Here is a 25,691-nt window from a genome sequence, read left to right on the forward strand (position 1 = left end):
AATACCATCCTTCTAGAATGAGAAATACACTGCACTGTAGACAAGAAAGTCTTACTTTAATGTGATCTCCCCATAATCATCCTTGAGCCTCAGTTTACCTATATATAATATGAGCCCTAGAAGGCCAGGAAGGAGTCCTTGCTAAGTTCTCAAAGCTTAATTCAACTCTTCACCTCCAAGCTAGGACCCCAAAATGACAGCTTTCATACCTCCAGCTCTGTTTTGGGCCTCAAATGCACGGAATTAATCCACAGCCTCCGGTAAGGGCACTTGGCCCACCTCTTCCTGTTTACTTCTTTAACTTTTTCTCATACTTATACCTGATCATCTGTGCCTTGTCCAAGACACAGGAATGAATAGTGGCTATTAGCTCTCTATAGAACCATGCAGCCTGGGGACTCCTCCCAGCCCCCTATGCTCTGAATCAGAGTCCTACAGGATCAAGGCAGAGCGTTCAGAGGAGAAAGCACCAAGCAGCGATGGTAGTACAGGCAGAGAAAGCCCAAGTCGCCATCACTACAGGATGGAACACGGGCCAGCCCTGTCCTTCCCCTCTGCATTCCTGAGTTGGGACTGTTGAGTGAAGCAAAGGAAACTGACTGGAGCTAAGCCAGGTTTCTGGTCTTGGGCTCAGCTCCATCTTTTATTCAGAGAATGATCTCATCCTCAGTCCACGTTCTTTAAAGGGAACTGCAGGGGGTTTCTTTCCTGGAGACTGGAATGCACTTTTATTGCCCACTACATCAGATCAAAGAAACAGACTTCACCTAGAGATTTCCAGATTGTAGAAGTCAGAAATACCACATTCTCTCCCTGTATTATCAGTTTAGCTAGCCTCTAGCCCAAACTGTGTCCTCCTCTCCACCTTCCCTTCTTTCTGATAGGCCTTGTTCTGGCCTGGGATCCCCGGCTACTTCTACATCTCCCCTCCTCCAGCCCCAGCCTCACTTACCCCTAACTCATCTGGTCTTATTTTTAGATCCGGCATCTCTCTCTCTCTCTCCCTTTCTTAATATGGCGATGAGCTCTTAGGCCTGCATGGGGCCAGGGGCTAAGGAGTCTTGGACACTGGGGGAGGGGGAAGGAACCAGCTCCTGGGAGCCTAGGGCAGAGGTATAGGGGGTGAGAGGATTCAAGCTCTCATGGAGCTGTCCTGGCCTCAGAAGGTTATCCATCTCTCCTGCCAACCACAGAGACATATTTAGACAGGACCAGGTGGGGACGGAGGGGTGCCAGTTTCAAGGGGCAGCTCCGGTTCCCTCCCCGCCCCTGCTCCTAGTCCTCCTCCTGACCCTTTTTCTCTTGGCTCTTTCGGCAGTTTCTTCAGGACCCAGCAGTGTCCTCTGTCCACTGCTCTGGCCCACTCTCTACCCCACCCCCACTGGAGCCCCTAACTCAGGATTCTGTATTCGGGGGCACCTCCCTATTTCAGCTAACCTCCTCTGGACCAGGAGAGCAGACCCAGACCGTTCTACCTCCATGAGAGCTACTGACAGGATGGGGGCCAGAACAGTGTCCAAGCTGTGGATGGCGCTGCTGTTTGTACTGGTGCTAGGGACGCCCAAGTCAGGGGTCCAGGGGGAGGATGGGCTGGACTTCCCTGAATACGATGGTGTGGACCGTGTGATCAATGTGAACGCAAAGAACTACAAGAACGTGTTTAAGAAGTATGAGGTGCTGGCCCTCCTCTACCACGAGCCCCCACAGGACGACAAGGCCTCGCAAAGACAGTTCGAGATGGAGGAACTAATTCTGGAGGTGAGTAGAGACTAGCAGGCCTAAAGAGCAAGCTCAGTCCCCTTGGTGAGCCCTGGTTCTGAGGGTGGGGGCTGGGTTAAGATTAGCATCACTGAGCTTCTGTCTCCACTAAGAACATGACCCTGAATGTGGCCTTAGCAAAAAGAGAAAGACTCAGGTACCACAGTCCTACCCTTCTGTTGGTAAGTTTAGGGCAGGCCCTTCTTGCTGCAAGAGACAGGGGCACTAGGTCTGGCTGGGGGGTGAGGTGGGGGCGGGGAGCTTGCACAGTAATCTGCAGTGTGTTTCATACCTCCAATGTTCTCTTCTAGCCAAAAGATCCCCATCTCTACACACTCAGGGCTGTGCTCCAATCCGCAAACAGTGGAAATGTAAACACAATTGCTATTTTATTTGCCTGCAACTGACTTAATGACTATATAGTGAAAGATCTTCTAGAGGCTTCCCATGGACCTCCCAGCCCAGTTGCTTTCTTTTGTCCCTACTGGATCAAACAGATGTCCTCACTAGAAAATTCTTATGAAGGCTTCAGCATGCCTCTCCATCTTTTCAGCCAGAGAACAGTCTCTTTATCCCCAAGCTGACTTTAGGCCCAAAGCAGAGATGGTTAATACAAAAAGAAATGAGGGGAGGCAGCCTTCTGATTGGAATCTGTGGCCACAGGCATCCCTAAGGGAGCCGGGATATATTTGCCTTTCTTTGTCTGCACTTCCCTGGCTTGGTGATACAGAGAGGCCCCACCTTGCAGAGTTCCGAACATTTCAGAGTTAAGACACCAGGCCCCAGGCTTGCATTTCTGTGTGCCCCGTTGGGCTCTGGGAACCGCTGTCTGATTAATGAGCCAAGTATTTTTGTCCTCGGTGCTCAGTGGCCTCTGCTGTCCATCTGCCACACACACTGTCTTTCCCTAAGAGTCACTGCAGTGCGGGTGGGGTACCACTGCCCAGTATGCCCATAGCAGAAATAATCAGTGGATGATGGGTGGGGAGGTGTGGGGTAGTGACCAGCCTAAAGACTGCATGAAAGGGGGAAAGGGGCCTGGAAGAAGAGCAGCTGTCCCTCCAGGGATGATGGTGACCTCTTGACCTTCTGGCCTTTCCTACCCCACACCCCACATCCACAGCTCTCACTTTGGGAGTTACTTGAGGCTCCCAGAGTCCCACACTCCTCTCTGCTGAGTTTGGCCTCTGATCAGGATGGAAAGTAGGGCCCAGCCTTTCATGGAAGGCGAGACTCCTCAGTGTCCCTCAGGAACACTGCAATAAGTAATACATAAGTGTGATCTTTTAAAAAGCTGAACCAAAGACAGGCTAGGATTATGAGAAGCCTGAGGATAGTCTGCATCTGGACAGAGGGTCAAGGTCGGTGCTTGGGTTTCTTGCACCTCAGTTGACCGGATGATGGGGATGTATTACATGGGGAAGGGGTTGATGAGGATTCTAGGGGCTAATTTAATCTCGACTCCTCCTTCCAGTTAGCAGCCCAAGTCCTGGAAGACAAGGGAGTTGGCTTTGGCCTGGTAGACTCTGAGAAGGATGCAGCTGTGGCCAAGAAACTAGGTAAGGGGGGGCAAGGAGGGCCAAGAAGCAGGCTATGCAATACCAGAGAGGCTTAGGTAGAGGACTTGGGGAGATCTGGGGGGCTCGGGAGCCCTTCCACATCTATTTGGAGTGGGCCAGGGGCATCTGAGAATAGGGGCTATTCTGTATAGAGGCCTGTGTTTCACTCCCAGCATGAGGTGGGGTGGTGGGGTGGTGGGGTGGTAGCCTTCTTTATGCTCATCTAGAAAATGGCTAAGTCTGGGCACGGGTATGGTGGCTCGTACTTGTGATACTTGTATTTGAGAGGACGGGGCAGGAGGATTGTGGACTCAAAGCTGCCTGGGCTACATAGTAAAACTCTTTTTAAATATGCATGAAAATTTTTTGTATACTAAACTTTTTAAAATGTAGTTTAAAAAAAAACACAACACACAGCTAAGTGTTGGGGGAAAGGTAAAACCAAGAAATATAAGCAGAGCCAGAGAGACCTACTACAAAGTCCTTTTTCGGCTCCTCCCTCCTCTCCCTCCCTTCCCCCTTCCCTCTGTTTCCTCCTTTTCGCCTCTTAGCAGAGCCCAGATATTACACCGCCCTGCCACCAGGCGGCAGCACAGGCTGGACACCGGATGTGGATGGGGGAAGGGTAGTTAGCAACAAGTCATCTGGACAGCAATAAGCAAAGAATCAGGCACTAGAGTCTTCAGAGAAGCTGGCAGGAATATTAGTTCCTGACTGTGTAGGCAGAGCAAGGGAGCTGTGTTGCTAGAGTCTGAATTTTCCCAGTTTCCTCCCCTCAAACCCTACCCTACTTCCACCCTCACAGGCCCCAGCTTCTCCCTAGTCTTAGTTCCTGAGCTGATGGGAATGAAGAATTTAAGGGGTTGCTGGAGGTAGATGGGGGAGAGGAATGGAGTGGTGGAGGATGGGTCTACCAGGATTATCAAGTGGGCTGTAGCCAGGTTAGACTCAGGCTCATGGGAAGGCTGCCTTCATAGCTCACCTCTACACCATGCGCCCCCTAGGCCTAACTGAAGAGGACAGCATTTACGTGTTCAAAGGAGATGAAGTCATTGAGTATGATGGCGAGTTTTCTGCAGACACTATGGTGGAGTTTCTACTTGATGTGAGGATTCCACTGAGCCTGATAACCTTGACGTTTCCAATGCCCCTTGGTCCCTACTAGTCTACCCTACACTCCTATACACACACACACCAAACACATATACTACATCAGTTCCACACATATAACGTACAACATGTAACAGATCACATACATATATCACATAGAGCAGACACAATGTACACAAAACATACACATACCACATATATGTGTTCACACATAATATATGTAAAGTATATCATATATATATCACATATACAAGACATAAGACATATATACAATGCATGCTCATGTGCAACCTACATGACATACAGCCCACATATAGCACATAAAACATGCAACATATACAATTTACATTATACATACACCATGCATATCAGAACCATAAACAAACCACAAATACAACATGTTATAAACATATATATACCCCATGCCAAACCGAAGATACAGAACATGCAAATCACACAAACACTATACAACACTCGGACTGCACACATACACCATTAAAAGTGTACAGCACAGAGGCCACATACACACCCTCTACAAACATCTAGTTCCTATTCTAGTTCCCTGTATCACTCTGGGTCCTACCAGTGAGAACAGAAATGGTCTCCTCAACGTCCTTTCTCTTCCAGGTCCTAGAAGACCCTGTAGAATTGATCGAAGGTGAACGAGAGCTGCAGGCATTTGAGAATATCGAAGATGAAATCAAACTCATTGGCTACTTCAAGAACAAAGACTCAGAGCGTGGGTAACAGCTCTTTCTGACCCTGCGCTCCACCTAGCTTCCTTGCCTCCTTACTTTGGCCTGTGGCTAAGCATGTCTGGTTCTGACGTCCCAGGCCCTCTTCTTCCTTCTGCACGGTCAGCTCCATCATCTGTTCTATCTCCCCGCACTCTGGGGCATTCCCAAACACCCCCAGCATTCCACTGCTTCCTCTACAAGTCTATTGTATTTTATTCTCAGAGAACTAGAGTTTTGAGGGGATGGGTCTGAGGCTGAGACCCACATGTCGAGGCAGATCTGCTGAGAACCTGAGGGAATGGTTCTCTGGCAGACCCTGAGTGTGACTGTCCCTTCCTCCTCCTCAGATTACAAAGCCTACGAGGATGCAGCTGAAGAGTTCCACCCCTACATCCCTTTCTTCGCTACCTTCGACAGCAAGGTTCTCTTCCCTGCCGCTACACTGGGTCTCCCTACACTCTTAAGTTTTCCTCAGCCTTCCCTACCAAAATTGATGGGGTCTTGGTCCCATTCTTCATGCTGGTACCCCCCCACCCCAAACTCATGTTTCTTCTATAGAATTGAAGGGAAGATGGATATTTGAGTGTCTAACCCACCTTGATCATGTTAAACGATGCCCAGAGAAGACTTACCCAGTGACCCAGAGCCACATTTTTTGACTCCTTATCTGCAACTAGTTCCTTTATACTATTTCTTACACAGCCCCTGTATCTCCTACTTCATAACTCTTGTCTGCTTCCTCAAAGGTGGCCAAGAAGCTGACTCTGAAGTTGAATGAGATTGATTTCTACGAGGCCTTCATGGAAGAGCCTGTGACCATCCCAGACAAACCCAACAGTGAAGAGGAGATTGTCAGCTTCGTGGAGGAGCACAGGAGGTGGGGATTGGGCAAGCCTCTCAGTAGAGCAGGTTCCTCCCGGGGCTAGCACATCAGTTTGTGAGGTGGGCTGAGAAACAAGCCAACCTGGTAGCTACACTGCACTTGCGGGTGTTGGTGCTCATTGACACACTAGTAGTCGTGTTATATTGTGTACCACCAGCCCTTAACTCTGAGCCCTACACAGAGAGAGTCCTCTGTAAATGTGTGTGGACCAAGGGCCTTGTTATGACTGAGTAGTAAGTACCTTTAGCATCCTCACTTCTATTACTGAAGTTAATTCCTTTAGCATCCTCAATTAAGAGAGGCTTCTGGGGGAAGAATCAGAACTGGGGTTCAAGCCTTAACTCAGTCCCTTACCCTTGGTCATTCTTGACACTGGCAGTTGTCAACAGAGGCACAAAGGGCAAGGGTTTGGCCTTTCAGTGGCTGTCAGGCAATGTTGCCAGGACATTTTTGGCTGTGAGGAGAGCTGCTGGTATTCAGTAATTAGAGGCCAGAGTTACTATTAACCATCCTCCAGTGTGCACGACACCCCCTCCCTTGAGGTCTGCAATGCTGATGCTAGGAAACCCTGCCCTATACTCACACATAATTCTCTTCCTTCATGTGACTCCACAACTAGAGATACCCACTCATCAGTCTAAATACTACTTACTCTCTCCCACTAGATTTTGGCCTCTTTCATTGGGGCACAACATATTTGCATGGTTTAAACTCTACCTGATACCTAACTCAGTACTTATAACCTACACCTGCCCCCAACCCCTTCCTGTACTGGGAAGGGAACCCAGGGCCTGGCATACATTAGGCATGTAATTGTATCTTGAGACCGGGCTGTCAGATTCACTGAATGAGCGAATGAGAAAATAAATGACTGCTGATATCCAGTTGGTACCTTTGCCCCCAGCGTCTCTCTCCCAGCCGCCCCCTTCCCGCTAATCATTGTTCTGTAGCCATGCGTTGGTCCGGGCCTTATGCCCAGAGCTTAGCTTTGCTCACTGGCTTTGTTCTGGGCTACAGGCTATTTATGCCCTAGGCCTAACCCAGAGGTGGCTTCAGCTGTGGGGGACCTTCTGGAGGGAAGTATCCTCACCCACTGAGTAGAGACCCTCTCTCTCTCCTAGGTCGACCCTGAGGAAACTGAAGCCTGAGAGTATGTATGAGACGTGGGTGAGTGACTACCAGGACCAGGCACTTGGGGAGCTGGAGTGGTAAAGACTTGGATCTTAGAAAAAGCTGAAGCTGACCCTACTCCTCCTTGTGCCCTCTACTAGGAAAAAAAAAAAAAAAAAGCAGTGTCTCAGCCAAGGGGCAAGTGGGTTGGTTATTTGTTTTGTTTTGTTTTGTTTTGTGCTAAAGACCATATCAGGTCTCAAGTGACAGGCACAACTGAATGAATATGACAAGGCCCGCTCAAACTCTGGAGCTGAAAAGATGCCATTAGAAAAGTCACCACCATGAAAACATAAGCTGCCATCCCATGAGTCAGACTGAAGCAACAGCAAGAGGCTAGACAAGAGGACAGTAAGGTCGTCCCCTACCCGCCCCCTCCTCTCCTCAGCTCTAACCTGCTCCCTCCCCGCCCTCCAACAGGAGGATGACATGGATGGAATCCACATTGTGGCCTTTGCAGAGGAAGCTGATCCGGGTGAGGAAGGAACACTGGAGTGGCCTGGGGGAAGTTGGTGTATTTGTTGGATCATAGGCCTCTCGTGGAAGGCATTCCTGGGAGTTTGCAAGCAGCCTAGGGCTTGAAATGTGTTGGTGTAGGAGGTAGGGAACTAGGTCTGGACTCCTGTTTCCCGCGTCCCTTTTCTGTCTGTTCCACCTCACTTTTCTTACTTCTGCTCCCTCCAAGATGGTTATGAGTTCTTAGAGACTCTCAAGGCTGTGGCTCAAGACAACACCGACAACCCTGACCTCAGTATCATCTGGATTGACCCTGATGACTTCCCGCTGGTAAGAGACTCTGTTCAAACACCGTTGTCCTAGTGTGGGGACTTGGGCTGGGGCCCCTTCTATCCCTGCTTCCTAGCTGGAGATCCAGAAAGTTCTTCCTGCTGCATGCTCATGAGCAATGTAGACATAGAGGGCATCCTAAACAAGGAGATAAGGAGATGAGAAGTGGATTGTGTGGGATAGAATATGTGATTCCCAGAGCAGGGGCAGACAGGTAAATGTACCAAAGTTGAAAAGCATTGCTCTGGTGAGCAGTTGAGTACAACGCTGTGCAACAAGCGTATCTTCAGAGACTCAGCAGATTCCATGTTCCAGGAGATGGCTCTGTTTTCAGCTGAATCCCCAGCATCTAATGCTTATTGCTGAGTGAGCAAACAGGAATGTAACAAAGACTGATGGTTGCCAGGTCTGAGCACTTAGGTTAAGAACGGTAGGACCTGGGCTGGAGGAATGGTTCAGAGGCTAGGAGCACTTGCTGCTTGCTCTTCCAGAGGACTTGAACTCACTTCTCAGCACCACGTCTGGTGGATGTTCAGCGACAGGGACAAAGGTACAAGGTCAATCATAAGCAGACCAGGGGACAAAGGAGGGGTTTCTGTGCTTCTCCTTAGAAGGAAGAGGCCTTCTTCCTCATCCTTTTCCATTGGGCTTTCTTTTCCACTGACTAACTTTACCTACAGCTCGGTGCCTGGTCGCTGGGCTGTCCCTCCATGCATCCCTGGGTTGACTCTCATCCTCTTATGGGCGTGTGTGTTCCTAACCTCTATTAAGTTCATGTGTTTGGTTCTCTCCACAGCTGGTCCCGTACTGGGAGAAGACCTTTGACATCGACTTGTCAGCTCCACAAATAGGAGTTGTCAATGTTACAGACGTGAGTTTCCTTTTCCTCATTCCCGCCTAGGTATCAGCTCATCTCCAACCCAAGCACTAGCCAGATGGAACGGCTGAGGTTAGGGTGCTATGGCCTCAGGCAGACGAAGCTGTCAGGGAAACAGTCACCGCCCAAAAGCAGGAGACATCCGGTTCAGTGGCTGGGCCTGTGTGGTAGGAATGAATGCATGATCTGAGAATTTGAATCATCCACTCACTGGAACCACCTGCCCATCTTCAGAGTCCAGTTCAACCTTGTTGTCCTCCACTACATTTTCTTTGGAAGTATTCCCCCATGGGCCCCTGGGAGCTCACTGGCATTAAGATCTTGCCTTGGAGCATCCTAGCTCTTCTAGTAGATTTTGAACATTTTGAAGGCAGAGATCCTCCGGTGAGCACAGAGTAGATACTTATTTGTTGAGTTGAACTGAGTAGTGCAGCTTTTGATTTCATAGTATTCACGGTCTAATAACGTAGGCAAGTATTCCGTTAATTATAAGGCTGGCTTTGGCAAATTTTACAATAAAATGGCAGCAAGGTAGTGCTTTCTGCTTGAGAGATGAAGAGTAGAGTTTAAGAGAAAGTAGCATTACAGTGGAGACGATGGGGTGTATGAGATTTCAATGAGGGACAGATACGAGTCTCCAAACTGAGGGGGAAGGGTGATCATCAAAGGTCAAAGGCAAAGCCAGCCACAGTGACTCACATCTCTAATTTCAGCACTGGAAAGTCAGAGGCTGGACTACTGTTGTGAGTTCAAAGCCAGCCTGAGCTACACAGCAAGTATGAGAGGCCAGCTAGCCAAGGCTATAAAGCAAGAGCATATGCTGACCTTGAACTCAAACATCTGCCTACCTCTGTTTCCGGAGTGCTAGTTTAAAGGTGTGAGTCATCAAGAACACACCTTAAAAAAAAAAAAAAAAAAAAAAGGACAACAAAAAGACAGCAAAAAAGTGAAATCAGGTTTAGGAACAGGCAAGTAATTTTTAAAATACACTTTTAGAGTTTAGAAGTCTTAAAGCTAGCACTAGACAATCATTTGATGAAAATTCATGAATGTTAAAAGAGTTTCTGGCTTGGTTGTGTTGGCCATAAAAGGCTACCACTGCTGTTACATCATGGCTATGGTTAGAGATGTATGGCTTCAGGACCTCAGCACGGCAACAGTAAAGACAGACAGACAGGAGGCCTCTAGCCAAAGCCTTCTCTTTCCTGCGCATCTGTCACTATTCTAACGCTCATCTTCAGCAGGGTACTTTCTTTCACCAAGGGAAGGACAGAGGATGTACAGTAAGTGGGGGGCAGGTCCAGATCTGTATTAAATTCACCTTTCATCCCTGCACTGTTACCTAGGCGGACAGCATCTGGATGGAGATGGACAATGAGGAAGACCTGCCCTCTGCTGAGGAGCTGGAGGACTGGCTAGAGGATGTGCTAGAGGGTGAAATCAACACAGAGGATGATGACGATGATGATGATGACGACGACGATGATGACGACGATGACGATGACTAGTTGCTGTGGCAACTACTTAGCAGCCCCACATGCTCTTTACATGTGCCTTCCTACTACCCGTGTACTTCCCCAAGCTCCTTGGGACACTAGGTCATTCTCTATTATAGGGCCAACTGTGGTCTACATACAGGGTGCTTGAGATCCTGGTCTCTCTTGCTGATGAGAAAAGGAGCTGCCCAGTTCTTTCATCTGACTTGTTTCTTATCCCACACCTTATCCATATCTACTGTTTCTCTTCTTCCAGTCCCCAATCTGTAAACTCTTCTCTGTCCCTGCCATCACTACAGTCTCTCATTACTCATGTCTTAAACCTTTCTGTCTTGACCCTGGCTAGGAGGAAGGGAGGTGCTGTGTTAGGGGCTATGTCTCAGCCATCTCCTGTTAATGTATTTGGGTCAAATGCAAGGCCTTAATAAAGAAATCTGGGGCAGAATGAACAAGTGTCTGTTGTTGATGAAGTCTCACCCTTATGGCAGGAGGGAGGTGACCACTGAAGAGGATTTAACTGTGGCACCTTGTTAGGAAGGCGGTAGAGGGCTCATCAAGGGTTGGGGCTCTCCATGTAGTTATCCCAGGGAAGCCTGGATATTTATCTGCCTCCAGTCAACAAGCCTTTTCCTGACACATGGTATTTGTCCGGTGCTGTTGTTGGGCTCTGGAAGAACAGAGAGTGCCAGGCCTGTCCCTGCTCTGGAGGTGGCTAGTCTGTCTGAAAAGTCAAGACAAGCACCCTAAACCTAGCAACATGTAATGATGATGTGCCACTTACCAGTGCCCTCCCAGCCGCTCTCCATCTGAACATCAGGACTGACCTTTCTTAGTGCGGTCTCCCCAGACTCTAATGACCCTGCTGTCTCTTTCTGAGTACCCCATTCTTGTACTTAATGTGCCCAGTACAGCAGGGACCCAGGCCTCTGCTCTATTTTCATATGGCCTGGTACATAAAGAAGTGTCCTATATTTGTTTAATAAAGGATGAAAAAGCCAGGTAGAAAGGAGGGATAATGGACTAGGTAAACTGGATGCTGGTGGCATACCTCTAATCCCAACACTCAGGGAGCAGAGGCAGGTGAATCTCTGTGAATTAGAGGCTAGCCTGGTCTACAGATGGAGTTCCAGGACACCACGGCTACACAGAAGAATCCTATCTAAGAAAACAAACAAACAAAGCAAGCAACAACAAAATGGGATTGGCGACTTCCACGATGGAAGCAAATCTTCTCTGGGCCCTCTACTAAAGAATAGGCTTTGACTACCTGCAAAGGAATTAGGACAGGGACATTCCAGTCAAAGAAAGAACAAACAAACAAACAAAAATTGCAGAAGCATCAGCAGGGTGTGTTTGTCACATTAGAGGTCTGAAAAGTAAAGAGAAATTCAAGCTGTGGCCATGAGGCTGGGTAAGCATAATGGGGTGGTTTGGTAGAGTTGCCTGAATTAAATCCTATCAGCTGGAGAAAGGAACATTTCATCTAGTAGCAAAAGCCACGACAGACTTAGGGAGGAGAGGTGATGTAAAGGAAGAGGAAGGAGCCCCCGTTTCTTGTCAGAAACTGTTTTAATCTGAGTAAGTTTGGGAGAATCCGTGGTAATGAAGTGGTACTGCTGCTTGAACCAAGAGCATCCCCTAGACTTAGATATGTTAGACTTCTACAAAAAGGACTTGTGTGCTCCCCAGGACAGGCTCAGGTGTGAGTAAGCACATACAAGTCGGGAGCATGAAAGGACCAAACTCCTGAAAAAGCTTCTAAGTAAGGAGACATGGCTTGTTGTTGTTTCTAGATAGGGTATCACTACGTAGCCCAAGATGGGAATCCTCCTGCCTCAACATTCTAAGTCTTGACAGGTGTATGTATACCACCATGTCATGCATGATGCTAGTTTTTGGTAAGGCAGTGTAATGTTATTGAATGTCTAAGTATAGAAAAATAAGCCCAAAAATTAGAGATGTTTTCACTCTCCACAGTCAAATCCAGGGAGTGTTATGCAGAAACCAAATGTTTAATCAACCTATTCACATGTAATGGATAACGAATAGGTAAATGGGTATTAGGTTACATCATAAAAATGGGATGAGGTCTGCATCATATAGATCAGCAAAAGATACTAGACTAAGTGAATGACTTTTTCTTTTCTTTTTTTTTTTTTTTTTTTTTTTTTTTTTTTGCACCTATCTGGTATCAGTCCCTAAAAACTTTCTCAGAAGAACCCTATGAATTGAACACTGGTATCTTTAACTTTATGGACTTAATTTGTCTAAGGAAACAGTAAGTATAAAGACCACATTCTCTTGCTCTTCCTGATTTATTTCATTTAAATGCGACATGTCTGTGTACATCTCAAAGATGGGTCAACAAGATAGATTCTGACCCTGGGCAGCCACGCTGGGGGATACGAGCAAAGAGAAGTGCTACATAGGAAACCCAAGGCGCAGGACCAGGACCTGCTTCTCCCAGAAGTGTGGCCCCAAGAGAGAAAGGGCTCATATGAGGATGAGAAGAGGAGGGGGTCTCTGATCAGCTGGAGTTGAAGGCAAGATGGGGAGTTCCTGGTAGTGTGCAAACACTGAAGACGTTCTCAGGGTCAGACACTTCCAGAGCTGAGCTGGAACCCCTAATGCTTCTCCAATTCTTCCCTCTTTCAGCCTGGCTGAGGATCTGGGGGAGGAAAGTCCCTGAGGTTTAGGGGAAGTGAGAATTATCACACTGGCCTAGGCAGAGGGACAGAGCTAGCAGATAGCTAAGTGTGGCTTTGTTGTCTATATTTGCATGCTGAGCTCATGGCTTTTTTCCCCAGAAAATAAAATTACATCATAGTGTATGGGGGTGTGTGGGGGTGTGTGCGGGGTATATTTGAGAAAGGCAGGAGGAGCACAGAGGTCCAGCTGCTATTAAACAGAAGAGATCATGGCTCCCGGCCAAGTAAAAGATTCCCCTGTTGCTGCCTGCCCCTGTCCCATTTCTATTCTGAGCGTGGATAAACTTGATTGTTTTCTACTGATTCCCTCATCTATAAGGCGAGGAAGGAGGTTTTTCTAAATACCAAAGTAAAGTGCTAAGAGAACCCAGAGGCTACAGGCTTTCCAAATTCCCCAATCCAAACTGATCTATCTACCTTCCAGGGGTCCTGGTCGTCGTGATCATCCAAAGGTCAGGGGACAGGAAAGTGACCCACTAGGAAAAAAAAAATGATCTTTCCACAGTTGAATGGGAAGAGGCAGAGCCCATACTCCATCCCAGTCCTGTCCCCATCCTAAGAGCCTTACAGAACCCCAGCCCCCAGTCCCTGTCCCCTTCTGTCTCCCCTCCCCCTTTCCTCGCCTCTCCCCGCCCCCCGCCCCTCCCCGGCTCTGACATCACCGTCCAGTCGGGTGGGGTGAGGCGGTGCTGGGCTCAGGCTCTGCTCCACGGGCGGAAGAGGCGGCGGCGGCAGGATCGGCGGCAGCGGTGGTAGGAGCCAAGGAGCAGGCTCCAGACGCTGCTTAGGAACCGGGGATCCGGGAGTGCCCGCACCCTGAGCTCTCAGCTCCGGAGGCGGTGAGAGGGGCAGAGGGGAAATGTATCGTGGGGAGGAGGTAGATTGGGGGTCTGGGTTTGGAGGGTCACGATCTCCGAGGCAGGGGACAAATAGGGGAGCTTGAGGATTCAGACAGGTCCACCGTGTCAGGCTCCGTGGGGTCCATCTCTGTCGGTGTATCCAGAGACTGGAGTGTGCTACAGGCAGCGTGGCTTCATCCGCCCATTCTGTGCTGAACAGCAGTTTGGGAGTCCGATGGGGCCTGGGGATTAGGATGTAGCCTGCTTCCCGCCCAGCCGGCCAAGCCAGGCCAGCTCCCGCCCCTCCCTCCTCGCTTTAGCTTCAGACTCGCCTCTGCAGGCGTCCAGACTCAACTCAAGCCTTGCCTCAGTTCCTCGGCAGCAGGCAACTGGTTCAGGTACTCTCACACCCAGCTTACTGCGTCTGAGGAAAGTGGGATTGGGGGAAGCCTGCTTGGAGGAAAGGAGCTGGGGATACACAGGAATGATGTAGCCAACATAAAGACCCCAGTTAATTTTTAAAATAATTCGTGTCAAAACCGACAGGGACACAAACACACCTTTAAGAAAAAAAGACAGCCAACCACACAGTGATACACACCCATGTGACTTACACACATCCTCTCATACAAACCAAATCACAACATCCCTGCACTACGCATCCACCCACCCACCCAGCACAGCCCGTTTGTTACCTCCCATGTGGAGTCTCCTTGACCAACAAGCACCACCTCCAAGACATTAGTCTTAACAAGAATGTTCAGCAGTGGGTGGAAAAGGACCACTGTCCACAAACACACCCAGATTTTACATTTTAGTGGGCAATACCTCAAGGACTGGTGAGCCTGTGCTCTTACCTGGGTGAGGGGCTTCCTGTGACCTCTGTTGCTGGCTGCAAGTTTAGAGCACAGGGTACCTGGGAGTGGCTAGATTCTGGACATCAGTATGGCCAAAGGATGGAGGAAGTAGTAGAAGCCAGGAAGAGGGTGAAAGGAATGAGTCAGCCAAGGATGGAACCCAAGGCAGAGGGAGAATGAGAGGAATGTGTGAGAAGGCAGAGAGATCTGGCCTGAGAACCAGAGAGAAAAGGAAAGAGGTGGTCAGAGGAACAGGAAGAGCCCTGGAGAGGAGGCGAAAGAGAATCACAAGTTAGGGAGGGGAAAGCAGGGAGTTGGGAGGAACCAATGCACCTCTGGGTCTTGTTTCTCTGGGTTATGTGTCTGGCCCCCAGGCTGTAGGAGTGATTAGTGTTAATTGCTCTTCCCTTTGCGGTTAAACACTCTAGCGGGGAGACTGCAGGCGTTCCTTAGGCTGCCAGCTTCCCTGACTGCCTACTACTTGTGTGGCACCTGTGCTCGGCAGGTGTGCATACACCGTCATACATAAGGGCACAAAGCCACACTGTACCTCACACACATATCTTCATGTACAATGTCAAGAGGGTCATCTCTGCCAGCTGGTCAGTAGCCACCCAGTACATATTCAGGCCCTGCCAGTCGACCTTTTTCTTTTCCCTTATGGAGGCTCTTCCCTTCCTTATGGTAGCTCTGGGTATTTAGGTGGGGAAAACTGAGTCTTGGGAAGTTCAAATGTATCCATGGCTACCACCAAATGGGATGCGTGAATAGGAACAACTGGAGGGTCTGAATGCACATTAAAAGGATAAAAGGGGGTTGGGAATTTAGCTCAATGGTAGAGTGCTGCCTGTCAAGCCCAAGGCCCTGGGTTTGGTCCTCCAAGGCGGGAGGGGCGTGGGAGACAAAATTACAAAAAAGACACCCCCCTCTCCAAAGTAGCTGAAAGAGGTAGAAAAAAAACCTAAAAGTGACTGGGGAGAGAGGAACTAGTTGAGGAAGGGAAAAGCTGGGAAGATGTGAAGAGCTAGTCTGGGGAGTCAACAGGGCCCATCTCTCTCTGCTCACAACCATGAAGCCCTGCTCTGCCCTGTCTAATTCTATGCCAGCTGTCTCTGACTGCCTCCATCTTGGTTTCCCTTCCCAGAGACAACCTGTTTTTCCTTTTAGATGTACATTTTGGAGCCCTACTCCCAGGCTGACCTTGGATCCGTAAAACCTCCTTCTTTGTTACAGGAAGAAAGAAGAGTGTCTGCTGAGATACCCAAAGCTAGATTAAAAGGTTGGGGGAAGAAGCCGGTTAAGATACTGAAAGAAACACACTGTTGGCTTTGTGGATTTGAGGCCCAGGTAGCACTGACTTACAATAGCTGCAGCCCTGCTCACGCCCTTCCCACCTGTTTCCGCTGGTTACTTCCTCCAGTTCCCAACTTCCCACGAGGCTGGCCGACCTGAGTGAGTGCCTAGGAATCTAGGAATCGCCTCTGCTGGCTGTAATAGGATCGCCCCTCCCCTCAGCCTTTGGCAGCTGTAGCAGATGTGGAGGAAGGAGTAACATTTAATCCTCAGGCTTCCTTTTTACATTTCCTATCTGGAACCAAATGCTCTGGAAAAGCGGATAATCAACCAGAACTTGACACTACCATTAGTGTCAAAATGCTCAGAAATGATGTTGGTGCCACCACCTCCACCACAGCACCTTTGCTAGGCTGCTCTGAGCACATATTCAGGGCTAGCATCTGCCAGTCTTCTGGGACCCTTACCTAAAAGGCCCCTTCTTCAGCATTCACGGTGGTCAAGGCTATGCCTAGAGCCAGCTTGGGAGAGGGAGGGAGGGCGGGAGGGAGGTGTGAGGAAGCAGTGAACAGAACACAGAATGAAATGGGAGGGAACTAACTTCCTGACAGCCTCAGCTCCGGTTCTCAGTTCCTGCCCTGGTATCCTGTCCCAGGAATGGCCTCAGCCCAGTGTTTCTGAGGTAATCCTCCAGAGATGGGAATTTCTCAGAGACAGAAGGGCAGACTTCTCTCCTTAGGCCCTTAGAAATCTGAAATCTTTGGTGAGGTTGAAAAAGGCAAGCTCTGCCAAACCCTGCCATAACCAGATTGACCAGCCAGGGATAATAGCAGCTGATTAGTGAAACCTGAACGTCGTTGGAGAGAACATCCTGCGCCCTCCACGATCTAACTTCTCTGCCCCTGCCTCTTCACAGCTGGCCCTGGGCAAATGGTAGCTGATTCCTTCACTGCTCCCTCAAGAGCCCCCATCCCTATCCTTTCTGGCCCTTAGCACCTCCTCACACTTCCCAGGGCAGAGTCATTGTTCTAATGACTGGGGGGTGGGGCACCCTGAACTGAGGTTGCTATGGTAACAGCTGAGTGTAGCCTTCAGCCCTGTGGACTCTGCTTGTCCCCCACCCCCCCACACACTGAATTCCTCATGTACAGCCTTTCCCAAGGCTGACTCTCTTCTGTCCTACTGTAGGCTTTCCTCACCCCTCTGGATATGAGTCTATGTGTTTTTGCCTACTCTTAACTGGCCCAAATACAAACATACAACTCACATAAGCTCACAACTAATGCTGCTCCAGTCTCCATTACCAGAACATCCAGATACACCTACAGTATCTTCCCCGTACCTCTCTTCTCACCCGGCAACATCTAAGTGTGTCCCTTTATACATCTCTGCCCACATTCCTCTCTAGGACCTTCTTGTATGTTTTACTCTTGGAAAGCTACCTACTGCCCCCAACCTTTGTGGGGTGTGTGTGTTACACACATTAATCCTTTCCCGCCTACTACCCCAGTAGATCTATCTGTGTTTTAGATCCAGAGCCCTAAATCTTAACTCCTCCCAAGAGCTTCACACACAGCGTTCCACACTCTTCCCACAGCAGTTCTCTATTTACAAACTCCTCTTCCCTGTGAAATCAAGGCAGCGTGACCCGACCCCCTTTCCAATGAGGGTTTGGTCCTGGTGCTTCATTTGGAGCAGGGTCTTGTCTCCATCCTATGCTATTTTTCAGCCCCCTCCAGCCCCTCCCCCATATCCCCTTTTCTGCCCTAGGATTATCAGTGGAGGCGGGGCTGGGCTCCAGAGCTTGCTGCTGTGACCTAGATTTCCAGGCAGAGATGGTTCCTGGTGCTGACAGTCAGAGAGCATTGTCCCTGCCCTGCCTGGCAGGACCACTGCTGGGCCCTTCTGTCTGGTGGCACCTGGGTGTGCAAGTCAAAATGTTTCCTGCTGATTCTTCTCGGGGTCGTGCTAGGCCTGCTGTCTGGCTTATTGTTTGTGTGTGTCACGGTGCCTGCCAACAAGGATGGTTTGTTTATTCTGGTCAAAGTAGGGGGCTGGGAATAAGAGCTTCTGGGTCCATACTTACTACGCAATCTCCATGGCTCTGCCTCAGTCCCCCTACAGCAGAGGCTGGAATTGAGAACAGGTTTGTCAGGCTGGCCCCTTTGATCTGCCAGCTTCAGCTCAGAGTTGGGTTGGTGCATGGGCAGCAGTGGTCAGTTCTAAGGCCATGGAGCTTCTTGCCCACCTTTTTGTCTAGCCACAGAATGTTTATGATGTTTACTTTTTCAGTGCTTTAATTTTCTGACTGTGAAACATACACTGGTTGCAGGAAACAGGTCCTTATTTGAAACAGGCTTTGGTGTGCAGTCCAGGCTGGCCTTAAACTTGCAGCAACCTCCCTGCCTCACACACCTGGGTCCCGGAATTATAGGCGAAGTTACTATGCTCAGATCCCTGATTTTAGCTTACCACTGGAATTCACATTTTATCAAATCCATGTTCTGAGGGCTTTAAGAAAAAATAACATACACTGGTGTTTTGCCTGCACACATTGTCTGCGTGAGGGTGTCAAGTCCCCTGAAACTGCCAGGTGTGAACTGCCGTGTTGGTGCTGGGAATTGAATCTAGGTTCCCTTAGTAGCCAGTACTACCTTTGAGCCATCTCTGCAGCCCCAAGTCTGGCCTTTTTATTTTTGCCATAGTTCCTATCTCAGTGAAGGGTGTCCTTGGGTGTTTCCCTTCTCACCTAAGGATCATGAAAGACATGGTACAAAGGCCTCAGTCAGATCTAGCCTAACCTGTGGGAGGCCAGACTCCTGGTAGTATCAAAGGATGCTGATAAAAGGTTAGTAATGTCCCTTGCTGCCATATTCTGAAAGCTACATCTGAACTCCCCTCCCCCCATCACCCAGCCTGCCTGGGAACTGGGCAGGGGGCCAGAGCCAGCCGCTTGGTATTCTTGGGCGCGGGGGCTGCAGGCACAGCACAAAGGCTAGGAGAGAAGGCGAGTTGGGGCCCAGTCAACTATCAAGGGAGAAAATGGGCTCCATAAAGGGGGGTGGCCCAGTGCTCTCTGCTACCCTAAGACCTAATTATCTAATGCAGGAGTAAGTATGGAGGGGCCAGCGACCCATCAGGCCAAGTAACTAGGCACACATCCAAAACCATCAGTGGAGTGGTGGGAAGATGTAATGAGGGACCCCTTTGCTTTTGGGGAAGAATGGTGGAACACATGGGCTTCAACCAATCCTAGCTCCTGTTTAGTGGCTCACTGCTAGGCAAGCCTGTGACAGGGGGAGGAGTTATAGGTAGGTGGGGCTATTGAGGAGGGGGTACTTGGGAGACTGCAAGAAAGTCTTAAGACTGTTGCTGTGGTAACCGCCTCCTCAGTCAGGGGAGCTGTTGCCAGGGTTACTGTTAAGGGAGGGAAAAAGATTGTGTATGGGGGGGTGGTGTGTGTGTGTGACTTATCACTCTAGGCTCCATAATGGCTCCTAGCTTTCCTAAGTTTCTTCCTGCTTTACAGGGCTTTCCCTTTCTCCCTCCAGACCTGCTCACTCTCCGAAACCTCTTTATTTGAGGTACCCTGGCAGGACAAAGTATGTGTGCACGTGTGCATGTTGCTGGGGGTAGGGGTAAGTCTCAGGTAGACTTGAACCGGAGCCTGGACAGTAAGCTCAGTTTGCTCTTCTTTATCACCTTCCCCTCAGTCATGGCAGAGTACGGGACTCTCCTTCAAGACCTGACCAACAATATCACCCTCGAAGACCTGGAACAGCTCAAGTCAGCCTGCAAGGAGGACATCCCCAGTGAGAAGAGTGATGAGATCACCACAGGCAGTGCCTGGTTTAGCTTCCTGGAGAGCCACAACAAGCTGGACAAAGGTTGTGGAGGGGGCTCTGCTCAGTCAGCAAACAGAACACAAGCCTCTTACACAAAGGGAAACCCTATGATGATGCGGCGTAAGATGATCTGCTCCAAAGGAGGACAGGAGTTGTCAGACAGGTTTCTTTAGTGCAGTGTTGTTCAGAACTCCTGCACTATCACTACCTGTGTAATGGCACATGAAAACAGAATTTAAAAGTGGTAGAACTTAGAACCACTTTTAGAGACTGCTGCCTTTTAGAGGTAGGAGGAAGACACTGAATTACAGCAAGACCATGCGGCTGGGGCTTGCAGGGTCAACTGGTGTGTAAGACGGTCCCAAGAGCTAGTGGGATAGCAGGAAAAAGTACTTGCTATGCATGCCTAACAAGAGGGTCCAGGGCTCACAGTGAAAGAGGAGAGCCAGCCCCCTCCCCAAGTTGTTGCTGATGATAATAGACAGCCCCCAAAGGCAAATGGGATGTCTAAAGTAGAGCCCAGAGAACCTGTTAAACAAAAGAACACAGTCCATATTAGCTGGGCTAAAAATATTTGGTCTGGAGGAAAGCCAAAGGAGGACCTTTTACAATTAAGAGTATCGCAACAATCAGGACAGGAGCCAGATGATCTGATGGCAACCTTAAGCCAGCCTGGTGGTGTCAGTCCTTTCTCACTTAGGTAACTTTCCTTACTAGGCTCAGAATGTCTCTAATTGGCTGTGGACCTCACCTTCCTGTTCTGTGTGGTCTGGGATTTCTCCCTGATACTCATTTGGAAAGAAAGTGGAAGGACAGGGTGGGTGTGGGTAATTCTGAAGGCAGCCTTTCTATTGTCCCTTCCCCTAGGATGAACTTGTATCTAGCCCAAAGTCTGTCTTTTTCATTTATACCCTAGGGGATCTCATTGGCTAAGCACCCATCCCTCTAAGGAGCATCCTCTGGAACTGTGTTTGGTTGCCTCAAACTTTCTTTCACTGATTCAGTATCCCATTCTTTCACTTTGGTTCCCTCCAATAACTAACACCAGCAGCTCAGTCATGGTTCAAGAATCCCAGTTTTGATAGGGTAAAAGCTGACCACGATTGCCTAGCTCTGACACAAACTGCCTTCCTCCAGACAACCTCTCCTACATTGAGCACATCTTTGAGATATCCCGCCGTCCTGACCTGCTCACTATGGTGGTTGACTACAGAACCCGTGTGCTGAAGATCTCTGAGGAGGACGAGCTGGACACCAAGCTGACCCGCATCCCCAGTGCCAAGAAGTATAAAGGTAAGAGGCCATACCTGTGGCATGCTACGCTTCTGACCTCCCTGCCTGACTGCTGTATTTTTAGAGTGGAAGGTCATTCTGAATTTGGGGAGAGGAGGTTGATGCTCAATGAGCCTGCCTGGCAACCTCCATCTCTGGGCACACCCCTCTGTTTTTTTAGACATTATCCGGCAGCCCTCTGAGGAAGAAATCATCAAATTGGCTCCCCCACCAAAGAAGGCCTGAGCAAGGGGGAGGAAGAGGAGGAAGGTTGGATCTTCATCAGACCACTCCCTCCCCATCATCAATGGGAGGGGCTAGGGCAACCCCTTGCTCCACCCATTTACTAACTTGGTCCTAACCCTTACTATGCGCGTGTGTGTGCGTGTGCGCACGCTCTGGCTGTCTGTCTGTCTAGCTCATCTAGTTCCTCCTCCTCATGAGGGGATTGGAGTCAAGGGAGGGGGGACTTAATTCCCCCCACTATAGGGGGAGGTGGACGCTTTTTCTATGTAAACAGAAACTGGCACATTCCTCCTCCCCTTTCCTCCATTCTTCCCCCACATCTTTAAAGTATGGAAGCAGAAAGGACCTGCATTTTCCTACACTGAGGAGCTATGGTGAAGATGAGGTATGGGAGAGATGGTTAGATCGAAAGAAAACCAGTGGGGAAGGAAGGTAAAGAGGCTATTCAACCTCCACCTGTAAGGGACAAAGAAAAGCCAGAATCAGTGTTTGTATCTCTATGCTGGACTGGCTAGAATCCAGCTTCCCGCTATTCCTTAGGCTGAGGTCCTGAGTGCAGTGGGCCTTACTGTATGCCCTTGTCATGGGCCTGGGATGCAGATGAGCCAGAAATCTTAATGAGAAGACCACTAGATCCTTTCCTGGTCCCATAGATAAAACCCCAATGGAGAAGCCAGCATTTAATGTTCTCCCAACTTCTGCTCTGGAGAGAATATGCTGGGACCATGCACTACTGAGCCTGAGCTAGGGATGCAGGCAGAGACAGGCCCACTTTCTGCTCCTCAGTTTCTAAATACAGACTGTGGGTATACTGACTGGGAGCCTAGAGAGATTGGGGAGTGAGATCCTTAGGTTTTAACCCCAACCTGCCCACAACCTACAGAGTCCCAATATGGGTATTGTGGGCAACCTTTCCTCTCCAGTTTAGAATTCTCCAAGCAAGAAATACTTACAGTGTTTCCTTTGCACTGACTACCACCCCAATTCAATCCAGGAAGGGAATTGGTAACCTTTCTCATTTGGGTTTGTGGATGCCACACAGCCAAGTCACTAGAGTACAGTGAGTGAACCCAGCCTCCTGCCTGTCCCAAGATGCCCTGCCCCATCTTGACCGTGCTAACTGTGTGTACATATATATTCTACATATATGTATATTAAACCCGCACTGCCATGTCTGCCCTTTTTTGTGGTTTTTAGCATTAACTTATTGTCTAGGCCAGAGCGGGAGTGGGAGGAAGATGCCACAGTAAAGGGAGTGGCAGAGCCAAATTGTTACATAGTCCAAATAGAAAACATTTCAACTAACCATAACAAACATTACATTTACATTTGAGCTAAGAGACAATTTAGAGAAAGTTGAAGGATCTGGGAGCAAAACTTCACAGGGAAGGGAAGACTGGCTGTCAGAAGAGGGTTTGCCCATCTCCTCTGGCCACTGCTGCAGACACCTGCCTTAACACACACACCTCGAAGACTCCAGTTTTGCCTTAAAGGTCCTTCCTAAGTCTCCCTAGTCCTGCCTGGCTTCTCCTTAAGACAAGAAATCCTTATACAACTGGGAGAAAGGAACTATGGGTAGCATCCTTCCATCTGGGGTGTTACATGAGAGCAAGAGTGAGATGGAGCTTTCCTTATGGAAGACACAGGAGAAAGAGGGTGCTTCTCAGCAGTTTCTGTAAGGCAAAAAAACAAACCTTAAACACACTAACCTGCCCTAATACACTCACTTACCCTGCTACCCTTGTGCTGCTGTGAGGTTGCCCCTAGCCTGTGTCCCTCTGTCTGCAGCGTGCACGGCCTTGTTCTAACCCTGGAATAAAGGTGACTGACTGTACTGTACCTGACTGATTCAGAATCTGTGGGTCACTAAGAGTTTGGGAATCTCTGACTGACTGGGAGGGATGTGCAGTAGTGTTTCCCCTATTATCACTCACTGAATAAGGAACTGGAAAACACCTCCAAATAATGTGCCCCAATCTTTTAAGTATCACTGACATAAACAGACCTACTGCACTTACAACATTCTTCTATAGCTCAAGCACTAGAAGAAGAGATATCCCAGACTTTTTAAGTATGAGCAAAATCAAGCATGTATACTGGAAGAAACAAAAGTACTCTATCACAAATAAATGGACCACATACCACACAAAGCAGCAGTCAGGGGAAAAGCTTTACTGAGAAAAAATACAACAAATTCCAGAGTGCATGGTTTTTAAGCCCACCTCATCATCCCTCTAGCAGTGAGGACATAAGACTACTCAGTTACCACACACGCCCCTGCTCATGAAGGAAGCCCAGGAGCTGGCATCTGGTCTGCGCTGCTGGACGGGGTCAGGGGGTCAGGAGGAAAGTGTAGAATACACCCTCCACTCTCTCCCCCTTCCTCCTGGCCCAGTGAGGTCAAATCCAGCCATCCCAGGACGCAGGATTCCCAACTGGATCTTGTGAACATCAGGGGCATAGGAAGAGCAGCACAGCGTTGAGGGTAAGAATTCCACAGGGACTTTCATACTCAGTAGCCAGTGCTGAAGACAGGTCTAAGCCCCAGTCACCAGCATAAGTCCTCCAATCACTGGCTTGTCTCTCCATTCCCAGGAAGTTCTCCCTTCATCCTTCCATTAGGAAGGGAGCTGGTGTGGAGTCGAATGCTTAAAGAATCAAGCAGCTAAGGGGAGGGGGCGAGTGTGCTTTCTGTTATACACAGAACCAGGAGACAGTCGGTAGCAGTGATGCCCCTTCCTAAAGTCACACTTCAGTCATGAAGACAGGCCAGCCTCTAATGAGAGGAGCAATCTTGGGAGCCCCCACACGACTTAAGGAAATGAGAAGACCTGAGGCAAAGTTGAAAGGAATTTGTTTTTCTAAAGCTCAGCACTGAGGCAGAGAAGGGCACATCTGAATATCCTTCCATCCTTAAGCCTCGTAAAAGCTACAGGTAAGCCCCAGGCTCTGATAGCAACCCATGTCACCTCTACAGCATCACTCTCTCGTTCATTCGTCCTTCAAGTCCCTTTATTGCATTGTATTCATAGAGAATATATAGGTATTTAAACTTCTGACAATAATTTTAACTTGATACATCCAAGTTTAACTTGCTTTTTAATATATTTATAGATATAAAATTAGGCCTCTAACAGTGATAGGGACAGAGAAATTGCTGCCACTGAACAGTTAAAACAAAACCAAGAGGTAACTTCTTCCTGTTTTTCCACCTCTTGCCCCTCCCACGTCTCCACAGTCTGTACCCCAGACCCCCATTTGGAGGGTGAGACTGCAGTGCAAAGCACTGTGGTCAGGACCAGGACTGCGAGCTGGGAGGAGAGAGCACTAGAATGCGGAGGCTCAAGGATTTCCCAGAAAAACAGGGTCCCGGGCTGTGCTTGCTCAGGGGCAAAAAACAATGCAACTGTCAGACTTCTTAAAAAACAAAGGGGAGGAAAAAAGGTGAAAACCCCAAACCAAAGAGAATGGCATTCCCACCCTTCTCTCTGGACAGTTGGTACTGTACCCCCCCACCCTCCCCCAAAAGAACAAGGGAGGTTAAAGAAAAATAAGAAAAAGAAGCCCCATTTCCTATCCAAGCCAGTTGACAAAAGGCTTCAGAGGAGGCCCATTTTTCTGAGTCCTTTGCACCTTCCATGGGACCTCATTCAGGGTCAGTCTCATCTCTCACTTCTAGGGGCTCTCTGCTGGTTCAATCTCCTGTGGTCTGTCCTCCTCAGATATCTTTTATTTAAAGAAAAAGTCCAAAGTGCATTTCTGTTAAATGTAAGGGCCTGGGACTGAAAAAGAGTTGCCCAGGCAGGATCGGGTTGGAAGCCCCAGCCCATCCCTCCTAAATTTGGGGCCTCAGGATGGCATGCACTGCACCCGGTCAGGGCCCTCCTCCTCGTCGGATGTGTCTGAGGAGCTGGGAGACTCATCAGAGTCTGCATCTGTGGCCCCAACCCCAGGTTCTCGCCAGCGCTGTAGGATGGGAAATCCTTGTTAGTAACGTCCCTGGACCAAGGATAAGATTGTTAGATCTAGATTGGGTCAGGGAGCAGAACTTTTTTTCCCTTCTAAATTAAATAATTTAGGGTGACCTGTTTACTCTTAATCCTATCTCAGCCTCCATGGTAGCTAGGATTATGGTGCTTACTACTGTACCTGGCTTAGATTTTTCTTAAAAGGCCAGACAGTAAACATTTTAGGCCATCTGGTCTCTGTTAGAACTGTTCAGCCGTCTCTGCACCACACAGGTAATATAAAGAAG

At 48.9% G+C, this 25,691-nt stretch overlaps 4 protein-coding genes across 9 annotated transcripts in view; 2 read left to right on the plus strand and 2 right to left on the minus strand.

The window, feature by feature from the left end:
• The first annotated feature begins 1,298 nt into the window (after window positions 1–1,298).
• On the plus strand, window positions 1,299–10,828 carry CASQ1 (calsequestrin 1). The gene is made up of 11 exons (XM_080916041.1): window positions 1,299–1,758; window positions 3,233–3,317; window positions 4,322–4,422; window positions 5,055–5,166; window positions 5,512–5,585; window positions 5,911–6,041; window positions 7,169–7,214; window positions 7,638–7,692; window positions 7,903–8,003; window positions 8,800–8,874; window positions 10,227–10,828. Exons 1-11 carry the CDS (start codon window positions 1,480–1,482, stop codon window positions 10,386–10,388), a joined length of 1,221 nt encoding a protein of 406 aa, XP_080772167.1. The 5' UTR covers window positions 1,299–1,479; the 3' UTR covers window positions 10,389–10,828.
• Window positions 10,829–12,681: 1,853 nt separating this feature from the next.
• On the minus strand, window positions 12,682–18,842 carry LOC308429133 (uncharacterized protein; the record flags this gene model as incomplete). Its single annotated transcript, XM_080927832.1, has 4 exons — window positions 12,682–13,044; window positions 13,502–13,560; window positions 13,742–14,237; window positions 18,823–18,842. The coding sequence occupies 4 exons, from the start codon at window positions 18,840–18,842 to the stop codon at window positions 12,870–12,872; spliced, it is 750 nt and encodes a 249-aa protein (XP_080783958.1). The 3' UTR covers window positions 12,682–12,869.
• PEA15 (proliferation and apoptosis adaptor protein 15) lies at window positions 13,776–23,376 on the plus strand. 2 transcript variants are annotated; one of them, XM_080929858.1, is made up of 4 exons: window positions 13,776–13,923; window positions 19,787–19,960; window positions 21,056–21,211; window positions 21,372–23,375. In XM_080929858.1, exons 2-4 carry the CDS (start codon window positions 19,789–19,791, stop codon window positions 21,434–21,436), a joined length of 393 nt encoding a protein of 130 aa, XP_080785984.1. In that variant the 5' UTR covers window positions 13,776–13,923; window positions 19,787–19,788; the 3' UTR covers window positions 21,437–23,375. The 2 variants fall into 2 exon arrangements, with proteins under 2 accessions (XP_080785984.1, XP_080785985.1); XM_080929859.1 differs by lacking the exon at window positions 13,776–13,923 and adding an exon at window positions 14,232–14,321 and having other exon boundaries at window positions 21,372–23,376.
• Window positions 23,377–23,587: 211 nt separating this feature from the next.
• Window positions 23,588–25,691, minus strand: part of DCAF8 (DDB1 and CUL4 associated factor 8) — a 46,201-nt gene continuing 44,097 nt past the window's right edge. For all 5 annotated transcript variants that reach the window (XM_080935544.1, XM_080935543.1, XM_080935546.1 and 2 more), the window contains one exon: window positions 23,588–25,402. In XM_080935544.1, the coding sequence (XP_080791670.1) occupies window positions 25,286–25,402 (117 nt within the window). In that variant the 3' untranslated portion in view covers window positions 23,588–25,285. The remainder of the gene's footprint in view (window positions 25,403–25,691) is intronic.

Source organism: Micromys minutus (assembly GCF_963924665.1).
Source record: "Micromys minutus genome assembly, chromosome: 1".
In the NCBI taxonomy this organism is placed as follows: Eukaryota; Metazoa; Chordata; class Mammalia; order Rodentia; family Muridae; genus Micromys; species Micromys minutus.

What these genes read in the sequence shown, in the direction of transcription:
- CASQ1 (XM_080916041.1), top strand. Translation starts at nt 1,480, where the DNA reads ATGAGAGCTACTGACAGGATGGGGGCCAGAACAGTGTCCAAGCTGTGG. An exon ending in TGGAGGAACTAATTCTGGAG is followed by an intron (nt 1,759 to 3,232) that starts GTGAGTAGAGAC and finishes TCCTCCTTCCAG; the next exon opens with TTAGCAGCCCAAGTCCTGGA. An exon ending in TGCAGAGGAAGCTGATCCGG is followed by an intron (nt 7,693 to 7,902) that starts GTGAGGAAGGAA and finishes GCTCCCTCCAAG; the next exon opens with ATGGTTATGAGTTCTTAGAG.
- PEA15 (XM_080929858.1), top strand. Translation starts at nt 19,789, where the DNA reads ATGGCAGAGTACGGGACTCTCCTTCAAGACCTGACCAACAATATCACC. An exon ending in CCACAACAAGCTGGACAAAG is followed by an intron (nt 19,961 to 21,055) that starts GTTGTGGAGGGG and finishes GCCTTCCTCCAG; the next exon opens with ACAACCTCTCCTACATTGAG. An exon ending in CAGTGCCAAGAAGTATAAAG is followed by an intron (nt 21,212 to 21,371) that starts GTAAGAGGCCAT and finishes CTGTTTTTTTAG; the next exon opens with ACATTATCCGGCAGCCCTCT.